The 21,768-nt window shown below is 42.7% G+C and overlaps 1 protein-coding gene across 1 annotated transcript; it reads right to left on the bottom strand.

The window, feature by feature from the left end:
• LOC309519508 (tumor necrosis factor receptor superfamily member 10B-like) lies at positions 1-20,676 on the bottom strand. Its single transcript, XM_082200577.1, has 10 exons — positions 20,529-20,676; positions 14,511-14,634; positions 11,491-11,622; positions 8,411-8,525; positions 6,701-6,807; positions 6,311-6,406; positions 4,737-4,777; positions 3,442-3,609; positions 2,783-2,846; positions 1-675 (listed from the first exon to the last, which is right to left on the bottom strand). The coding sequence occupies exons 1-10, from the start codon at positions 20,625-20,627 to the stop codon at positions 383-385; spliced, it is 1,239 nt and encodes a 412-aa protein (XP_082056703.1). The 5' UTR covers positions 20,628-20,676; the 3' UTR covers positions 1-382.
• Between the last annotated feature and the right edge of the window lie 1,092 nt (positions 20,677-21,768).

The following is a 21,768-nucleotide window of genomic DNA, read 5'->3' as shown; positions in this document are numbered from 1 at the left end:
CGAACTTTAAAATGGGAAGCGTAATGCTGGTGGTCAACCAAAGAGGTTTAAAGACTGTCTCAAGGCAAATCTAAAAAATGTAGTATAAACACTGACAACTGGGAAACACTGGCCTGCGAGTGCTCCAGTTGGAGAACAGCCTTTACCAAAGGTGTCCTGGGCTTTGAAGACACTTGGAACTCAGGACACAAGGGAGAAACGTGCTAAGAGGAAGGCACGCTTGGCAAATCCACACCATGATCAACTCCCACCCAGAGTCTTTTCACAAGTAAACTGTATATAGCCTTAAAGAAGAATAACACTCTCCTCCAGGCTGAAAACCCTAAGCCAACTGTTTTTAGAGAGGCTTCACAAGAACAGAAGCTTCGCATGACTATCAAAGTCACTCTTCAAGGACATACAGGCCCTGGGTAATCAGGGCAGCTCTTATTTTATCCTCAATGCCTTTGAGGTCCATGTTACAGAGCGCCTCCAGCAAAGAGCCCAAAGACGCCCCCTTCCCGTTCATGTCGTGCCAGGTCCGTAGCATCTGGAACTGCTGCTCTTTCATATCTCCGACATGCATCAAAGCAATAGCATCCATATCGTTATCCAGCAACCCAAGGGCCCTCATGAATCTCTTCCAGTCCCTCAAGGGAACCTCTTTAATAAAGATGTCGAAAGACAGGCGCAAAGCTGGAAGGAAAGGAGAAAAATTAGGAGCTTTGTGTCTGTAGGAGAGAGACAAAAGACAGAATGCTATGGCACCAAGCTCAGTTTCCCTGTGGGCTTCTCCTTTAAGGTAACAATGAAATAAAAGCACAAGTTGCTTAACCCTTATTAGTTCTGGGAAGGTAAATTGGAAATGTGCATGTAATGACTTGTGAATTTCAGAAGATGAACTGGAATCTAGCATCATCACCATCACTTATTAGTCAAAAGCGACTCAATGCACCTTATTGGGGGGGACATTAGAATAATGATAAAAGGAGTAAACTACAAACAACTTTATTGTGTGCATGCATGCATGCGCGTGCGCACACACACACAGATCCAACTGAACCCACATGATGAGCAGAAGAAAGGGCCACATACACACTTAAATACCCTCCAAATTAAGGTCCAAAAGATTGGATGCAAAAGAAAATTCACTGCATACAATGTCCTGCACACTTTTCTTGCCCCAGTATAGTGGCACGACTAGCCTGAAACAATGTTCCCATTGAAATCATGTAAGCGGCCAAAGTCCTGATATCTTGCCACATGCTGAAAATGTTAGTTCTGCCAAGCATTTATGGTGTTCTAGTGATTCTGCGGTATACCAACACATGTAAATGTGTGTGTTTTGGGGGTACAAACTTGTAACCCAATCCCTTGTCTTACTTTCAAAAATTGGGGAACTGTTTGGTCTCATTCAGCTACTTTAGGTCTTTGTTTAAACTCCTAACATTCCTGGATGCTTAATTTCTATTTATAGCCTGACACGGCAGAATCAATTCTATGCCAAACTGACAAATAACCATTTAGATGTTGTTCTCTGTCCCTGGGATCTTGTGCCAGTTATTCTCTGTCTATGGAAAGGGCTGTAGCTGCCTGGTGAAGCTTGTGTTTTGCATGCAGATGTTCCCAGGTTTAGTCCCTGGCATCCTCAGGTAGGGCTGGGATGGAAGTGCCTGGATCTCTGGAGAGATGCTGCTGGTTGCTGTAGTTCAGGGGTTGCCAACATGGTGCCCTCTAGATGTTGTTGAACTCCAGTTCTCATCAGCCTCAGCTAGTATTGCCAATGGGCAGAGATGAAGGGAGTTGTAGTCCACCGACATGTGGAAGATACCATGCAGGCTGTTACTGTTAGACAGATCAATGGTTTGAGACAGCTGTTGTTGGCATCCATCTACCTTGAGAGACAATGGACTGCGCCTCCAGGGGTGAAGTCAAACCACTGTTAGCAGCACCAAAGTGACCTCCCAGGGGCACAAGCCTGGGCCATTTGTATGGAAGTCCTGGGCTGCCCAGACAACAAGACCCCCCCCCCCGGCCTTGCTGTTCTTGTCTGAAGGAAAGCAGAGGAAGACATTTGGCAGCAGCTTGGCTGGAAGGAGACATACAAGGCACCATCCAACTGCCTTAGGGACTCCACTCTGGATTTTGTAGGGTTTAATGCTTAGCCTTTTCTTCTCCCCAAGATCTCCCACAAGGCAGCAGAGGTTTAGGATCAGAATTTTCCTTCTCCTAAATGGACTACCTTCCTAGATTGACAAGCCCCATCTGCCCTTCACTTCCCTCTACAGCAGAAACTGGCTTCTTGACTGTTGGGCCCACTATTGGTCTCGTCTGCTCCATCCGCTGGAGCCTGTCTTCACATGCAGGGGACATTCCTAACTCACAGAAGGTTTGAGACCCAGCAGCTACCCTCACCTGGTTTAGCCAGCCAGTCGAGGTTGTTCCCAGGGTGTGGCAGCTGCCGCATGCTGACAGCTTCTAGGAGCCACAGGTGAGAGCCGAGTGCAAGGAGGGAACTTGGCATAAGGTAAATCAGCAGCACTGGTTCCCACTATTCCCAGTTATTCAAGCACTCATATTTCTTTCTGAAAATGCTATCTGAACTAAGGAAGTTATATTTAGGGTGGTATTCAACCATGTTTTACTCAGAGTAAACTCAATGAAATTAATGAACCTGATTGAGTTAGGTCCATTAACTTCAGGGGGTCTGAATGTGCCCTATTGGTCAAAAAAAGCTTGGAGACCCCTGATTTAGCAATATATTTTAAATGACTGTGCAGGCTAAGAATGTAAGGACATTTACCAGTCATTTGATCCTTCCCATTTGCAGGAACCAGATTCCTTCTCTGCTCTGTAGAGACCTGAACCTGCAATGGGTCAGAACAGAAACAAACCACATGTATTACTAAAATGAATGATGGAAGAGTACTGAAAGGATATTCCACCTCTAGGTAAAGTTGCTTTCTATCTCTAAAACGAAACAAGCTTTAGATAGAGAATATTCTGTTCAGCTGCTGGCTGATGGGCAAGAGATATCCACCAGCCTCTTTGCAGTCTGAATTAGCACTGTGCACCAGCCTCCTTTGTTCCAAGGAGCTTTAGACAGGTAATGCTAGAAGTGCAATAGCAGAGATCATTCTGGGTTAATTTTCTGTTAACAGTAAGTAAGCAAGCTGGGGGGGGGGGGCGGTTGCTTCGCAACCAAGCAGAGTGGCAAGATGCTTGCTGAGGTAGCACATGCACTGATTGGCTGATTAGTTCTGAGAGTGTAAGTTGGGTTGAATGTCTCTGCTCTGTACAAGGCCTGAAATAAGAAATACCTCTGTTCCTTTCTCCTCAAATTATACCGTTTTTGTTCATCTTTCCTCAATAAAGTGTTACCAGATTTGTCTTCTCTCTGAACTGAGTTATTTATGTGACTTGGCTAACAGGCAATACCTTGTGCTTTTTCATCCTGTTTACCTCCTCTGAAGAGCCAGTTGTTTGCAGAGGTGTGGTTTCAGACCTTCTTGCATTGGAATTGACATGTTCAAGTGAAGACGATTGGATCCTCTGGTTAACCTGTACATCCCACAAGACCTCTACTTCCTGTGGTCTACGAGTACACTTTCGCCGCAGTCCTCGGAAAATCTTGCAATAAAACGCAATGGAATTTTAGCCCACCAAAATGTTACTTGCCTGTGCATGGGTAGATTATGCCTTTTTAAAAAAAGATACCTAACCTACCACCTTTACAAGTCATATCTATCAGAATCCTGTCCCACCAAGTTAAATGAAATTTATTATTGATTATGTTTGCATAGGCTTTCAGTCTAATCTATCCCCATGGGCCACGTTGGCCAGGGCTGATGGGAATTGGGAGTTCAGTCACAACTGAAGGGCCACAGATTTATCACCCTTGATTTAAGGGAAAATTATTGTTCCAGTACATGTCTTTTCTATGGATCCAAAATATGAACTGCCCTGAGACCTGCAGGTATAGGGCAGTACAGGTATATATTTTCAATAAACAAATAAATAATTTTACAAGAAGGACTGCTGTGAATAGGAATGCCCCCTTCTAAAAAAGCAAGTTATGTTTTGAGGAATGAGGCACTCCAACTTGATAGAAAACAAAGTGCTATTTCTACAATACACAAAGAAATGTCACTAAATTTACACATGACCATTTAGTCTGGATACCCAATTTGGAGAGGAGGGATTCACACCCAGATTTTGACATTCTGCTATACTGAATAGATTTAATGAGTTAAAATCAAAATTATGCAACCCACTATATTCTGTGGGAGGAAATCTTTCTGGAATTTTGTGAGCTAGAAGTAGGACTTAGGTTCCCTGTTCTGCCTCTTTGAAAATGAAGTAATAGTAAAAAATAAAAACAATAAGGCCTTCCAACTGAGAAAGGAATCCTGATATTTTTGTGCAGTAATGCAATAGTGAAGTCACAATGTTATAACTAATATTGTGAAATAGGGGAAGGGGCATAGCTCTATGGGAGGGGACTTGGTTTGTATGCCAAAGGTCCCAAGTTCAACACCCAGATATCTCCAGGAAGATCCCACCCCGATACCCTAGAGAGGGCTGCCAGTCAGTGTACACAATACTGAGCTAGGCAGAACAGAGGTCTAAACTTGGTATAAAAACAGCTTCCCATGTAACTTTTTAAAGATGTCATAATCTTGCAACCAAAAAATAAAATAAAAAATCCACTTATTCCTAATGATTTTACCCTCTCTAAAGAAGGAAGCAGGCCTCACCTTGGAGTCCCACACACTTGTTACAGATCCTTTTCTGCTGTCTGTAAGAGAAAATAGGATGCCATTACTATTTATTTAGAAGCATTTATGTACTGCTTAATATTTTAGCAAGCTTCCATCTGTAGGGTCCTGACCCGACCTTGGCTTGCCCAAATGTTCATCTATTAAAATGACTAGCCAAGACCAGACGTTTCCCCATCAGCTTCAGGCCTCACATTTCAAAAGGGAAAACCCAGGACCACAGTGGCCAGACCTCCTGATTCCCTACACCACACACAATGGGGGAAGCATGTTAATCAGTGAGGCAGTGGTGAGAAGCCAGTCCCTGGCCACTTCCTGGCTGCCCTGGAACTGCTGACGGCAAAAGAGATGCATGAAATCAAGGGCAGGCAGGCTTTGCACTTCTGTCAATGACCAACAAAATAAGCACAACTTCACATTTCTCCCTTGGCAGGAGGATTATTACTGCAAATAAATCCTACCCAAACTCATGCCTTTCAAGTGTTTGTTGGGTTACAGCTCCCATTCTTCCTCACCAATGGCCATGTTAGCTGGGGCAAATGGTTATTGTAGTCTGTCCATCACCAATGTCATCAGGGTGTGGAGAAAAGACTTGATCTCTTGCCCTCTGTTTCACCTGAGCAAGTCAGGAATATCCAAATACTTCCCAAATACATGGGCATAGGATGAGTATTGTCTGCCAGCAACATTGAGAAAGGTGGCAATTAACACTAAGGTGACCAGGTTCCAAGTTGAAGATCTTGCAGTTAGCCACCAAAAAACCTTCTTTGTGTCATGATCACCAAACCTAATGCCGCAGTGATATCAATAAGATAAAGGTGGAAGGAGGTCCTGGGGATTGTGGTGGGACACAAATGGGTGGGTGGGGGAGCAGAAAATAAGGTGTGTAAATCATACGAGCAACTTAAATTGGGCCTGGAAGAGAACAGGGAGACAGTAACATAATACTGGCATCAACAACTGTTATTGACCCTCAAGATAAAAAAGGTAAATTCCATAAATGCAAGATCAATTTGTCGTTTCCATGGCAACTTTTGTTCCTTTGATCCACATTAGTGGATTCTAAGCTATTCATAACTCCAACAGAAATAGTATTATCAGCATGTGGATAATCTCAACTTTGATGCAACAGAATCCGCCCCCCCCCCCCAGCTATGTGTGCAGAAATCTCATGCACCCAAGCAATGGCTGGGTATGATTTTCAGTTGTTGGCAGGGCAGGCTTTATTGTCCCTTCTCTCCATTGCATGTCTAGAAAAGCAAATTAATGGGGGGGGGGCAAAACCTGTAGAATTAGGCAGATATGGATTTAATTCAGATTGACTAGGTGAAGAATTCTAGTTCTTTTCAGTTTAGAGGATACTTGGAAGCCCTCATCTTAGGACACAGAAAAAGGATTCTGTAGGATTACTGAAGTTAAGCAGATGTGGACCATGTTGGCAATCTGGATGGATGGCCACAAAATCCCCATTTAGGAGCACAATATACAATGCCCTGGTCTTTCCATGACCATTTGCAACCTCACTCATAAAGGAGGCCAGAAAGATTTCTTACCTTTAGTACGGCACTTGCAAATTCCAACAGCAACAGCAACAACCAGAGCGACACAAGCCAGAATACCCAAAATCAAAAGTATATGTCCACTGGAACCTCAAAAGAAGAAAAACAGCAAGTTCCGTTACATATACAAAGTGATAATTTGGATTTTATGTGGGAAACACAAAATAGCTGAAACAAGGACTATATACACTCAGTGGGAGGAAACAGGCAGAAAGCTAGTGGGGAAGATATGGAATGGGAAAGGGCTGCCTGGAAACCTGAACAATATTCTACACTAAAGTTTGGTTGCAAGTTCCGCTTGTTCTGTTTGAAAATCCTTGGCTAAACAGAATACTGCCCACTGCATTAACTCTGCACACACATAGGGACATCTACTGGTCTTACCTGCTGCAGGAGTTTGAGAGGTTGCATCAGCAGGACCTGGGGCCTTCGCGCACTGCATGTCACTTTCAGGGGTACAAGGCTGAACCATCGTCTCTCCATCAGGACACCTGCCAGGCAAAAGAAGAAAACCAATGTAGATGGAACTAAACATTTTCTTGACTTAAAGGAAGCTGGAATTTCAGGTGCTTCCCTTAGAGATGGAAATAGTTTCAAAATAATCATGTGGGTGGACAAATTAGGGATGTTTTCATGCAGCAACAAAGAATCAAACTGAAACAGTCCCTGGACTTTTGAATCTTGCAATAAGGTTGTCCTTTGCTGTTATGATAGTTCTACTTTTTGCACCCTGCTGCCTGGTGATGGGCAGCTCAATTTTAGCCCTGTAGGGGATGCATATTTAGGAAGGTGTACCTAATCTATGTCACCCTGGACAATTTAGGGAAAGAGGATAGGATATAAATAAATGTAAGGTAAAGGTAAAGGTAAAGGGACCCCTGACCATTAGGTCCAGTCGTGATCAATTCTGGGGTTGCGGTGCTCATCTCGCTTTACTGGCCAAGGGAGCCGGCGTACAGCTTCCAGGTCATGTGACCAGCATGACCAAGCCGCTTCTGGCGAACCAGAGCAGCGCACAGAAATGCCATTTACCTTCCCGCCAGAGCAGTACCTATTTACCTACTTGCACTTTGATGCGCTTTTGAACTGCTAGATTGGCAGGAGCTGGGACAGAGCAACGGGAGCTCACCCCGTCGCGGGGATTCGAACTGCCAACCTTCTGATCGGCAAGCCCTAGGCTCTGTGGTTTAAACCACAGTGCCACCCGTGTCCATAAAAAAATGTAGTAAATACTTAATAAATAATAATCTGCCTTCAGACATTGTTTAGCTCTCTCAGGACTGCATTATTTCAAAATGTGGATGAGGTAGTCTATAGGTTTGGAATCATCTTCAATATATAATGCCCTGTGATAGTATTATATAGTATTATATAATTATAGTCATGCCTTCATCTTGAAAGGCTAGGTTTCAATATAAAAGGGACCCCTCCCCACCCGGCCCCCCAACGTGGGAGTAAGGAAAGGATTCAAGCAGGTAACTTCTAGCCTGCATCCTGAAGAGACAGTCTTGGGTACCATCATGCTCACAAAGGACTTCATTAGTCTCCCCAGCCTCTGTGCTTTCATGACAAATAAAACCTTATAGTACTGTTGCATACATGTCTGCTTAGAAGTAAGCCTATCTGTGTTTAAAGGAGCTTACTCCCAGGGAAGTGAGTACAGGGTGGCAGCCTAAGCTTTGTTTTAGGGTTAGGAGGCATTTCTATGAAATAATTTATATGACAAAATGGGTCCCATGCAGTTTACGAGTATAAAATCCATACAATTAAAGTCCATAAGAAAACAATTCTCTCAAAGTATTAAAACATTCACAATTTAAAAATACAATAAAACTAGCCAGTTAAAAATGTAAAAAAAAATAAAAAATGTAGCAATTAAAAAAAGTTCAAGCAAATCCTTGCCTGAACAGGCATGCTGCCAAGAGCCAAGAGACAGGATGCCAATACTGATAGGGTCTTCCATATTTCGGCAGGGAGGTCATTCTACAATACTGGTACCAGCAGTAAAAAAGTCGGCCCTTGTGTTGCCACAAGCTGATAATCAGGTTGTGGCAAGAGTAACTGGGTTCCATTTGCTTATCTTAATGCCTTTACCTGGTTGTGCATGTATGGCATGTTTCACATGGAAGGCTAGGGGAGCAGAAGGTGCCGCTCTTACAAGCACACTGGGTATCACTGGTTGTGGTGCACGGCTGTAGCACCACCTCATCTGGAAAGACAATGGAACTCATGTAAGTGGATCACCCTTTTCTCCAGAACAAGGAATCCTGGGAGAATTGGTGAAATGTGCCAGATTGATTACAGCATCATAGTAGTTGCTTTGATGCAAGTGGAGCTATGCATGAAGTGAGATTTTTCAGTAATAACAAAAACACACTCAGCTTTCATAAAAGAAAAAGAAAAACAAGCTTCTAACAGGCATTATTACTGTGAAGAACCTTGAAAACATGTGGGAAGTATCTGGTGGATCTCAGAAATCTGCTCTGGAATTGTAATAAATTATTAAGGGGAAGATGGTTTATCAGCAATTATAAAAAATTAACAAGACTTTTTGATACAACCGCTGAAGGATGTAATGAATAAAATATTAAATACAGGAAAAATACCAGATTCATGAAAAGAAGTATATATAACATTATTTCCAAAACAAGACACAAACCTGCTCTTAGTTAAAAATTATAGGCCGATTTCTCTGCTTAATAATGATTATAAATTATTTGCCAATATAATGGCAAATTGTTTGAAACTGGTGTTAAAAGAGTTAATTCATCAAGATCAATCTCGCTTTCTTCCTGGCTGACAGATGAAGGATAATATAAGAAATGTAACTGATAGAATATCTATCAGGTGAGGAATGAAAAGCAAGCAGCCTTGATGTTTGTGGATGCAGAGAAGGCCTTTGACAGCGTTGTCATGGGCCTTTATGGAAAAAACTATGGAGATGAAGAATTCTGGAAATTTATTTCTAAAAGGAATTGATGCAATTTATACAGACCAGCAGGCAATGTTGATAGTTAATAATGTAGTATCAGAAAAATGTAAAATTACAAAAGGGACAAGACAGGGCTGTCCCCTGTCATCATTGGTTTATTTTAGTATTAAAGAATCTGATGAACAAACAAAAGGTATAACAGTTGGGTGCAAAGCATACAAGCTAAAAGCATTTGCAGATGACCTTGTATTATGTGACAACCTGGAAAGAAACAAAAATAAATAAATAGATGTTTGGGGAAGGATGAATTTATCACCATGGGGAAGAATTTCAGTAATGGAAATGTATTGCCAAGAATGCTATTCTTATTTCAAACCCATAGTCAGAGGAGTGGGACACTACAAACAATAGAAAGATGTTTTCAGATTTATCTGGCAGGGGAAGAATCCAAGGATTAAGTATAAATTATTAACAGGTGCTAAAGAAAGAGGCAGTTTTCCCCTGCCGGACTTGAAATTATATTATGAAGCATCCTGTCTCTGCTGGCTGCGGGAGTGGATAACCTCAAAAAATACTGATATCTTAGACCCTGAGGGTAATGATAATAAATTTGGTTGGCATGCATTTTTATGGTATGAGAAGACCAAAGTGCATAAAGGGTTTCTGAATCACTTGGTAAGAAAATCAATTTATGATGTATGGGGAAAATATAAAAAACCTGTTAGAGCAGAAGACACCATGGTGGCTTTCTCCATTGGAAGTGATATCCCTGAAAAAGACTAATGCAAAAAGTGAATGGGCAACCTATGGAAGCAGAACAACAATTGAAATTGAAAAGTTTTGAGGACATAAGACATTTAGTAACAGACTGGTTGCAATATCACCAGTTAAATGATGTGTTTAAAATGGATATGGTAAGGAAATTTCAAGGTTTGAAAAAGATTTATTGGAAAATAATATGGAGTTACTTTCTAAAATGTCTAAGTTGTTGCTAGAGTGGCATATTAAGGATGAAGAAGTTAAATCAGTAATGATACAATGGGCACAAGATATTGCGCACTATATCCAATTTTCATCTTGGGAAAAGTTATGGAGGGATGACTTAAAATTTACAGTATTCTGTGTGTTGAAGGAGAATTATATGAAAATGATGTATCTGTGGTATTTAACACCTGTAAAATTAGCTAAGATGTATAGAACTGCTTCAAAGGTATGTTGGAAATGTAAGGAGAAGGAAGGCATGTTCTACCATATTTGGTGGATGTGCAAGATGACAAAAGCATTATGGGAAATTATATATAATGAGTTGAAAAAAATGTTTAAAACAACATTTGTGAAAAAACCAGCGGCTTTTTTACTAGGAATTTTAGATGTGGAGATACCAAAGGAGCAGAGACTATTATTTATGTATGCAACGACAGCAGCGTGCATACTACCGGGAAGATCAGAAACCAGGAAGAGGACCCATGGCAGGTTTGACATAATCTTATGATGCGCAAACCTTTAACAATGAAGCTGCAGAAAAAAGAAAGAAGTTTTATTAAGAAGCCCGAAATCAGGAGGGAAGGAGGTCAATAGGTACGTAGAGGAAAGATCTAAAGAAAGAGACAAAGAATTGTAATGAAAAATTATTTTTATGCTGGGTATGGATGCTTTTTGACATTGTTGATTTGTTTTCTTTTGGTTATTTAAATGAAAAAAATATTTTTTTTAAAAAAAAAGAAACCAGGAAGAGAAGAACTTTAAGAAGGAATGGGGAAAATTTACATTGTACTTAAGAGAACACTGTAAACAATTAAAAACTTTGGCAGGATTCAAGTAACGTTTGTAATGTACTAAAAACTAAGGTAAAATTGGATTATATAAGAAAAACAGAGAAAACAAGTGAAGCAGTGGAAAAAGATTGAAAATGGTAACCATGAAAGGGTGGAGGGGAATCAAAAGATTCAGGGAATCCTAAATGATGGTGGTGTTGTTTATTGAATTTAGATTTGCAATGTAAAACTCAATAAGATTATTTCTAAAAAATAAATAAATTATTAAGTACACATTGCCACTGTCTAATGTAAACTGCCTGCAAGTTTCAACCAACTTGGTTCTGCAGTACCTATGTAGTAACTGCAGAGAAAATCCTTTCGCCCTCATGTGCAGCTCATAAGCATTGGTTCAGCTGTGAGCGCAATGCAAGGCTGTGCTCTGCCTCTAGGCCAAAAGAGCCCCCACGCTGCCCCCCCCTCAGTACCTAGAGGTCTGCACTCTGTGCAGGGGAGGCACCTGTCAAAATCATTCAAGTATTTGGAAAATCTATTATTTTCACAGGGGTGGCAAACCCCTTCAGTTCCTGAACTCTTGCAATGTTGGAAGACAGAATGACCTGCAAAAGAAAAGAAAGAAGTGTATTAGAAAAAGAGCATAGAAACTGTCTCACAGGCCAGGAACTGCTCATTGACTCTTCCTGTAAGAAAACTCAGTCTCTGGGAATACAACCAAAGCACACTGGGCTCTGTGTGTTTTCGATTGTGTGCATGGGTGTTTGCGTGGTGAGAATGTTCACAGAACTGAATCTTAGAGCTGTAGGGTTGGAAGGAATCCCAGGGATCATCTAGTCCAGCCCTGCAATGCAGGAAACTTTTATACAACCGTATATTGTATTTATAGCTTCAAATGTAAGTTGCTTGAAGACCTTGGTAACAAGAAACTACCAGTAAATATTGCTAACTACTACTACTAATGTAGTACACATAATTTGTGAGCACGTGACTTCACTGAGGGGCCCCAAACTTTCCTTTTCTTGCAGGCGGGTGGGAATGGCGACCCTCCAATATCCCCTTCTATCTCATCAAGTAAACTGGCGGCTTTCTCCACAGCTTTTCATCCCTCAAAAACCAACCACACTTTGAGTGAGCACGGTCATCAAACTGCTCCAAGCCTATCAATTGTTTCAGTTCTTCAAATTTCTGAACTTTACTTCCTTCATCTATTCAAGGCTCTATCTAGACAGCGAGTCAATTGGGCAAAAGTTTCACCAGGTTTTCTTTTAATCTCTTTAGAAGTTTTTCTACACTATTCAGCCGTAAGCCCAACATGGGCGCTCGCCCTTTTCTCAAAGAGCAAATAATCTGAGGTTTCTTCATCCCTCATTTCTGAGCAAACCTCAAGGAGAATTCCACAAATCTCTGGGTGCAAATATGTTATTCTGGCTTCATCTGGAACCTTTAAATCATTACAAGTTCTCTCAAAACTAAATAAAGTCTCCACATCACCCCCTTTTTTATAACATGGAAATTTCTTTTGTTTCACTGAGGCAATTTCCTCACTTCTCTGTGGACTTGGTAAATCTGCTCTTAGCTGTATTTCTTTTATATTTTTATATATTTCTGTTTCTTTCTCTGACTGTATTTTGGCTAACTGAATCTGCTGTTCTGCTTGAAGCCTGTCTTTTCCCTTTTCTACTTCTATTTTGGCCATCTCAAGTCTTATTTTCATAAATTCTAACTACTGACTAGAACTTCCCTCAGAAGTCACTCCTTCTGATTTTGCTCTGTTCGTGACTCTTGAGTTTTATAAGGGAGTGCCATTTTCTGCCAGTAATTTTCCTTTATTCCTTCACAAAAATATAAAATACTTTATTGTATCCTTGTATTTTACTTGTGGGACTACTGTACTTAGTTGTGAGTTTTAGTTTCAGATCCCACTGCCGCCACCACCACTGTAGTGTGCTCCCCCCCTCCCCTTCTTCTGGCTTTTTCGAAAAAGTAAACTGTCACTTAGAAACTCTGGGAAGTTAAACAGAAAAAGGATTTATTTCACGATGAGAATGGTAAACCGAAATATTTCAGAATTGGAAGTCTTCCAAGAATCTTCCTCTCTGCCTGTGTAGATGCCACAGGCTTCTCAATCAGATGGTACATTTACAGCTTCGATTTTCTTCAGTTACTTAAACTTGCCCCAAGTCTTAGAGAGCTGAGGCTTCCAGTAACTTGAGGGTCCTGAAACAGGCGGGCACTTTGTCCTATTGTCTTTCCGTTTCCCAGCCTTTAGAAATCTCACACCTGAGGCTCCTCTGCTAGTCTATCAGAGCAGCGGAGAAGCACATGCTCCCTTTCTAACTGGTTTCGGATTAGTCTCCTCTCACTAGGAGATCTCTCTCCTTCCTATTGAATTGGGATTGAAGTGGAGAATTCCTTCACAACTCCGCTTCTCCTCTCCCAAAATTCACCTTCCCAGTTCTCTTGTGTCTGTATACCTTCGAAAGAAATAACCACTGTCTTTCAATCTAACCCCCAGCTCAGAGACTGCCTTCTCGGGCTCTAAATATTTCCTTCACACAGAGCAGATACTGCTATCCAGTTCCACCCGCTTGAGTGACGCTCCAGCTCAGCCCAGAGCTACATCCCTCAGGTGGGATTCTGCCTGCGCTGCACCAACAAACTCTGCTTGGTCTGAACCTTCTGTCACAGAAACATTTCCTTCCTGATGGAACCAAAGGCAAAGTACATAAGAAGCAGGTACCCTGGGTTCCCACCCTGACCAGACCTAAACTGGCTTTGGTTTGCTAGGTGGCGCATCACACCTGAGGCCATTTCCCTGAAAATCAGGAATGGGTGATGCAGGGGAAATAGGGGCAAGTTCTTTGTGGTATTTGTGCTCTTTTTAAAATTCTGTTATACTGGAAGCAGACACTCTAGTGAAGGAGGAATATCTGATGTGACTTACCAGACTAGCCTCACTCAGAAGCAAGAGCAGAATGAGATTGAAGATTATTTTTGGGTCACAGAATGTATTTTATTTTTTGAACCAGGAGGAGGATCGAGAACCTCCGAGTCACTTCCTTAACTACAGTAGGCTGAATTCAGCGGCAGCATTTTTCTCTCAAGTAGACCTATTTTTTCCAGTCCTCACTTGTAGCTAAATGTGGATTCCAGGACTCCTAGACATGGTTTTCCTTCCGGATTAAGAAGCTGGGCTATTTCCAAGTTCTAAACTGCTGTTACGTGGACCTCCTGGCAGGTATAACAGGACCTGCTCAGCTTCAGCAACGTCCGGTGCTCCGAAGCCTTATGCATTTCTAAAAGCTAGTTAAAACAATCAGTATTTTTGCTTGTATATACTATATGAAAACTCCTTCTTACACAGCTATTCATCAGCTACTCTGGTTAATGCTTTTCAGAGTCACCAAGATCAGAGGGCGAAAACCCAAATGGAGCCAAGTAGGCAGGCATGCAGGGCAGACCGAGTCAGATCAATTTGAGGATACAGTACCTGCAGGGCATTTCTTACAAATACGCCCTTTGTGTTCATAGAACTCATCATTCTGTTTCAAGGCCACAGATACGGCGTCTTCTGGGTTCTGGGTTGCACCAAGGCTTGTTGCCTTGGCTTCAAGCTGATAGCAAAGACAAGAGGGGACAGGAGTTACCTTAGACTGCCTCTGTCCTAAGACTTTCTGCTGAACTGGCAACGTTTATGATCAATGCCGCCATGGTGTCCACACTTGTTAACACCCCAATTCTCCTGTGGTTTTGGAGGGATGATGGGGACACTTTGAAAAATTGTTGCCATGCCTGGAATGTTTCAGACTTCTGCTCCCTCCCCAAGGAATGAATCTTACATCCAGACTTAGCTATCCAGACTAATTTTAACAGGAGTTCATAGATCTTCCAGCCGTTCTCCGTGCCAGATGCACAAATGTCCCCCAACTAGAAAGCAAAAGTCTTCACTGCTTCTGCTCTGGTCTCTGCTCACCCCTCCTCTCAGAGCTGCTTATATGCATCAGGACTATCTAGGCGGCAGTGGAGAGCTGGGATTTCAGGAGGAAGTCCTTCCATCCCTACCTGGAGATACCAGAAATTTAAACTGGGACCTTTTCCACACAAATGGGAAGAGTCTGGCTTTTCATTAACAAAACAGACATCAATGGGACATCTCAGTTCCTTTCTGTCCCCTACTGATTGGTGCATCCCAATCTTCTCTGTCCAAGCAGCCCCAAGAGCTCAGCCTGTTCTGACTCTATAATGGCTAACAAACACTTCTGGATTTTTTTATATATACTCATATTAAACATCTTTATCTCACCATGTATTATTTCCCCAAACACCCTCACTTTCTTGCAAGTCCACCACATGTGAAAAAAGATCCACATACCTGTTTACACTTTCAGCAATTATTAGGAACCTTCCTACACATTTTTGATAATTTGTTAGGTGTTAAGTACCATCTACATAACATCTTCATATAGTTTTTTTGTTTTTTAAAAAAGCATAGCAAGTGGGCAAAACAAACTTCTCGTGGTAGAAGAAATTATGCAAGATCATTCCACACCCTTCCCCAACTGGCCACATTTCAGACCAGGGGTCAGCAAACTTTTTCAGCAGGGGGCTGGTCCACTGTCCCTCAGACCTTAGTTTGCCTACCCATGTTTTAGTTAGACAAATAAGAATAATACAGGAGCATAAATAGAGAAGTGCTCTCTCCCCTGCTGCTCCAAGTACCACCTCCAACTATTTTCTGAGGGTGAAGCATTACATCATCCTCTCCTTGTCTACACATTTCAGAACTGCTTCTTTCAACCACTGATAAGCTGCTGCTGATTGCTCAAAATTGAACTCCACACACCCTTGTCCGCCTCCTTGTTCAGACAGCAGATAAGATATCCAAGAAGCTTATTTAAAAGTAGAAAACAAGCACAAATAACAGAAAATAAAGCTCTCCGTTAAATGGACTAATGCTGAAAACCTAAACAAACTTGCTATGAGTAAGTCTGTGTACACACTAACGGCTTAAAATGCAGCGAGGTTCAAGTTGCATTTTCACATTGCTTCACATACCAGAGGGGGGGAAGGATGTGTTCATCTGATGCACATTACCCATCTGGTTTCCCCACACTTGCGACACCCCCCCCCAAAAAAAAATTTGTTATCTGTGCACATGCACCAACCATGTCTCATGTCCATGCCTCAGCTTAACTGAATGTGGCTAAGTTTTCAAATTGAATGGATACCAATTTGAGAGGGAATGCATCAAATAGCAGTATTTGTTAAGAAACTACACAACAAATATAGATTGTGGCTAATGTCATGTATACGTGTCTTCAAACACCAGCAATGGGACACCAGCTATGTTCAGTGGTGTTTATTACTGTTTTAAGAACACGCAAAACAGAAGTGCTAAATGCCAACCAGTTATCCCAGTGGCTTTGGATCTACCAGATAGAATATTGCTTATTAATAATTGCTTATTAATAAGCAATATTGGGGAGAATACTGGCTGGACAATGTTTCCTTAAACTGCACTAAGTAAAATACTTTAAAATAAATAAATGCTAAAAATTTGAGCAAACTCTGAGGGGGCCCTCCCCTGCAACCCCCATCATGGCTACAGGTCCAGCTCTCCAGTTTTGTTCTTCATCACTTCAGAAAAAGGCAACATGCTTATTCAGATGTTAAGTCCCACTTTGTTCAATGGGGCTTACTTCCAGGAGTGTGCAACATAAAAAAGTCGGCTCATAGAATTAAAGCAAAGTCCTGATGGAACTTACTTCTGATGCACAGGATTCCACTACTGATGCACAGGATTGCACCATAAAGCCTGATGGAGAATGCCCAGCACTGCCTGGGAAATACCTAAATGGGTAGTGTAATTTGTGAGTTTGGATCCGTCAAGCCAACAATCATGTTTCAGTCTGCTATTCTTGAATCAAAATGGTACTTGGCACCCAAACGCTGATGTAGACCCTCAGGAACCCTCAGTGATGATATCTCAAAAGCTGGCCAAACCTATGTCCAAAATGGGCAAAGTCACACCAAAGTGATGCTTCAGACAGGCATCTTGATTCAAAATGAAAGAAGCTGTACATGATACCAAATTCTGTGCATTTCTCAGTGAAACAAAAACAAAAGAATTTATCTGATTTGAATGAGACAATAAACGTCTTGTGCTGAGAAAAATCACAGTGATGCTATCAAGAGGGTTGGTGGAGGCTTCAGAAAGGAAGGTCATAAACTTGCCTTGATTTGATCTAGTGTCTGTTTTGAAAAGTGGTTTGTCTGCCTAACCATCTGTTTGCTATGGGTTTGGCAGTCACTCAGAATATCTTCACCAAACTTGGCACAATGGTTCCCAAGGTGGGGACTGTGGTTTTCACTGGTGTTGGGATGCCAGCCACCATATTATCACTTCATCACATTGTTTTTACCTGAAAGGGGAACAAGTTAACCAGCAGCAAACCATACTGCCTAGAACCATTTCAGCTTAACCCTCCAATTCCTGCTGATTAGGTACAGCCACAATAGCAACAGAATCTGGTCTACTAACCATACATAAAAGCTTCTTCCTACGACAGTAATGTAGATAAGAACACCGCCTATAAGAAAAGCCTTGCTGCATCTGGCCAAAGGCTCATCTAGGCCAGAAGCTATCCCTCACAGTGGCCAACCTGCTGCATCTGGAAAGTCAACATACAAGACCAAAGCACAATGACTTTCTCTTCACTTGTGATTCTGAGAAACTTATCCAGAGGCACACTGCCTCCGACAGATTAAGCAGAGTATGAAGTCCTGTGTTTCCATTAAGCCATAAGCATCAAAAGGTAACTGTTGGTCCATAGGAAAAACTCCAAAATACTCAGTTGGATAATGTCTATTAGGAGCAACCAAAATGTCACATAACTATGGCAACCTTTGAGTTTTCCAGAACTCTCCATCAGGCATTAAGTTGCCACACCAAGCAGGTAGAAAGGGGTGCAGGAAACCACAAAAACATACAAAAATTAGAAAGGATGTTGCAGTCATGAGGTCAGCTTATCCTTTAGACCAATTTTCAGAAATAGGTAACGATCCTTGTTTAATTCCAAAATCCTAGGTGTTTAACTCAATGCCTGTAATGCCTGTGAGAAAAGTATTCCCAGTGCAATCGCCATCTTGGAAGCAAGTCTGCAAGTTGATGTCCTCGCAGTAACAATCAGCCTAATTTCTGTACATCCACATAAACCGCATCAATCTCTTGCCTGATGAAGACTTATCGAGCTCTCCAAAGTTTGCACAATTGTATGACATTTTGGTTAGAACTAATGAAGCTACTACCCAACTATACATTCTGGAACTTTTCCACTAGAAAAGTTAACTGCTTCTATTCACCAGTCTATTTTATTTTTAATTCTAGAATTTATGCCCCACATAGCTTACAACTATTAAAAAATGATGCCAATATCTCAAGATTACAATATTAGATTTAAAAATAAATAGCAGAACAGCAAAGCAGTAAACACACTAACCTTTTAAAAGGCCCTAATGGGGGGGAAACATGTTGTATGTGATCCAAAACACAATGATTCACCGTCTATGAAGTTGTCAAATAGTGTCTTGAAAGGAAACCACATTTTAAAATGTATTACTAGAATGCAGCCTCTACATCTTTAATTCCAACCACCTTCACAAAACCTTCATCTTCTCCCTCAAAGAACTGTTTTAGCAGAAATAGAGCAAGAAATATAGAAGTTTATAAAATGTATTTTACAGTATTTCCATGAGGAAACATGAGACGAACTAAGTGTCTTAACTCAAAACTACCATCCTGAAAAGCTTACACCAAAGTAGGCCCATCAGCTCATAAGTGCCTGTTAATAATTTCCTTTTATGCACCTCAGAATCAAAATTAAGCAAATCATTTGAGAATTTAATTTTGTCAAAAGTCAGCAGGAAAATTCAGGATTAAACCCCACTGGCATTTGCTGTTGCTAAACTTATGCACCATAAATCTAGTGTTTCATTCACCGTTATTTAACTAGGGCTGGCAAGTTGATGAATTAACTTTCTGCCAGCTTCTCACCAGGCCAGCACAGCAAATGATAAAATACTGAACTATTATGTGGCAACCAAAATTGTGGGGAAAGGAGCGGTCCCACGAAGTCACATCACTGTAAACCTGGATGCTGCCTATGCCTGCTTTACCTAGGAGAAAGCCCCAGGAAGTCCCTAGGATAGGCAAGAGCCGGGATGCTGCAACACTAAGTCTGGCTAGAAGTGCGTGAATATTGCCCAGTATTGCATCAGAAATAGGTATGTGCCGGCTGGGCTGCGCAAGGGGGCCGTCTCCCCCAATAGGAGGGAGTCCTTCCTCCGGGGGTTTCCAATATTTCCAGAATCCAGCCTTCTCCTTCCCCCTTTTACATCCCCCGTTATTTAAAAACCGGGTCTGGTTTCCAAGGGGTTGTTCATTCAAAGACCGGACTGGTGAATTTTCAAGGCAGTCAACACATCCTACCTGCCGCGCTTGGCCATCTTTGTCCCAACGTTTCTTGCGCGACCTAACCGGGTCTACTCGAGAGCAAGTCCCACCGAGTTCTCAATAGGGACTTTCACCTAAGCGCTGAGCTCTGATAAGCAACGCAGCACCAAGCAGCAAAATCCTCGACGGTAAATACCCCCCTGCACCCCCCCCCCCACTTTAAGGCACCGAGACGTGCCTCTCGAGTAAACCCACGGAACACCGGCAGGAGGCGAAGAAGCGCAAAAGCACTTTTCTTGGGTACCTGCGAATGCTACCAACTCGGGACAAAAATTCAGAAGCGGGACAAGGTACAGGCCTTTAAAAGAGGCCCGGAGGACACATGTTCCACAGGGCCCCTTTTTAAAGACTCACCCTGTATATCTATGCCAAATTAAGCACCGATTTAAGTCTCCAGTGTGAACACTAAACTTTCTTCACCCGCACACCAACAGTCCAAATCTGCAACCCGCTCCGACGCCTGTTTCTAGAAAGACGGGCCCCGGTGGCCAGTCCCGCTGCAAATTCCCCGATTTCCCTCGCCTGCTCCCCAGATGGAGAGGCGAGCAGACAGGACTTGCCCGGGCATGTTCTGGGTGCAAAAAGGGACTTCCGAAGCGCGCGATTATCTGAACTGCTCGATTACGCGCCCCCAAACCGCGAGAGGGGATGGAGCTGCCCGCCCCTAGACAAGTGGGGGGGGGTTCATATCTAACCCCCCCCCCCGACTCCTTTCCCTACAAGGCCAGGTTTCTTCCGAGAATCTTTCCCAACCCTCTTCCCGAGGGCATGTCAGAGTCGAAAGTGGGGCACCACGCGCGGAACGCCTTTCCACGCCCAGCGCGCACACGGCCACCCACTAACCGGGGGCCCCTTCTGTTCTGCAGTAAGAAGCGGCGTCCGGAGAGCCACAGGGCGCGTTTGAGGTCTATTTTGCAAAGAGCTGAAGCTCTTCTCGCGCAGTCGCGAAGGAACCCAAAGAGGAGCTCAACGGAGTCGGGGAAGTTCGCTACTCACCAGAACGCACAAAATGACCCAAAGCGCAAGAAGCCGCTTGGCTGCCATGGCAGATCTGTGGCGATGGTGGAGCTCGCTTTCCAAGAGACAGGAACACATCCCGGGCGGGCAGAGAAGATCGCGGGAAGGAAATGTCTGAGCAACAGCGGCGACACTCGAGCGCAGCGCCACCCCTTCGCCAGCCCGAGACGCACTGCCCGCCCGACCCGCGCCCAGCGCCCTTTAAGGGCCCCGAGGCGCCGCCCATCACCTGACGTCGCGTCCAGGCTCCAGGGGATTCCCCACGCGGCGCTCCTTAGTTCGCACTGCTCAAGAGGGATGGCATTATCGCCCCGAAAGGTGCCAAAAGACTCCGTGGGGCTTTTTGCCGCAAAAACGAGTGAATTAATTTCCATTTTAGCTCTTTTTCTTTGCTTGCCATTTCACCAAATGGTCCCAGGATATCACCTACACACAAAATAGCACCTATCACAATTAAAATGAGTACAAAACATAGTTAAAGTCATAAACTGAAATCACACACAAAAGCAACCGCTATTCGGGGGGCGGGGACAGCATAGAACAAGGCAATTATTATTATTATTATTATTATTATTATTATTATTATTATTAATTTGTACCCAGCCCATCTGGCCGGGTTTCCCCAGCCACGCTGGGCGGCTTCTAACAAGGATTAGAAATACATCAAAATGTCACACATTAAAACCTTCCTTGAACAGGCCTGCCTTCAGGCAAGAGGATCCCTGCCCGGCCTGAATAAAGTGGTGCGTCTTGACTGACTGTCGCAAAGGATACAGTAGCACAAAGGAGACGCACAGCCCTAGAATTCACTTCTCCAGGTGCACAAGCCTGTCGTGGCAAAAACAAAGGGACATGTTGCACCTGAGGACATCATGAGGTTGTGGTCCTTGCCCAGTTTTATTTGACTTACTGCTGAGTAGACATGGTTAGGACTGTGCTGCACATTTGTTAGTCTTCTGAAAAATACCACAAGAATCTTTACTGGTGATTTGGAAGCTGCTCTGGGAGCCTTTTTAGCAAAAGAAAAGGGAAAGAACGGTTTCCAATCAATTAAACTGTTGCTGCAAAAACAACATAGTCCAGTAGCACCTTAATTTGCAACTCTGAGCAGAGCTGAAGTGATCTGCTGTTGTTGTTTAGTTGTGATCTATGCCTCTGATAATTGTTACAAAACCAGGAACAAAGCATGCCCAGGCCTCAAATCTACAATCCAAAAGAT

This window comes from Podarcis vaucheri (genome assembly GCF_965113315.1).
Source record: "Podarcis vaucheri genome assembly, chromosome: 15".
NCBI lineage: Eukaryota > Metazoa > Chordata > Lepidosauria > Squamata > Lacertidae > Podarcis > Podarcis vaucheri.
The sequence above is the reverse complement of the archived record's forward strand: the minus strand, read 5'-3'. Positions and strand labels throughout refer to the sequence as shown.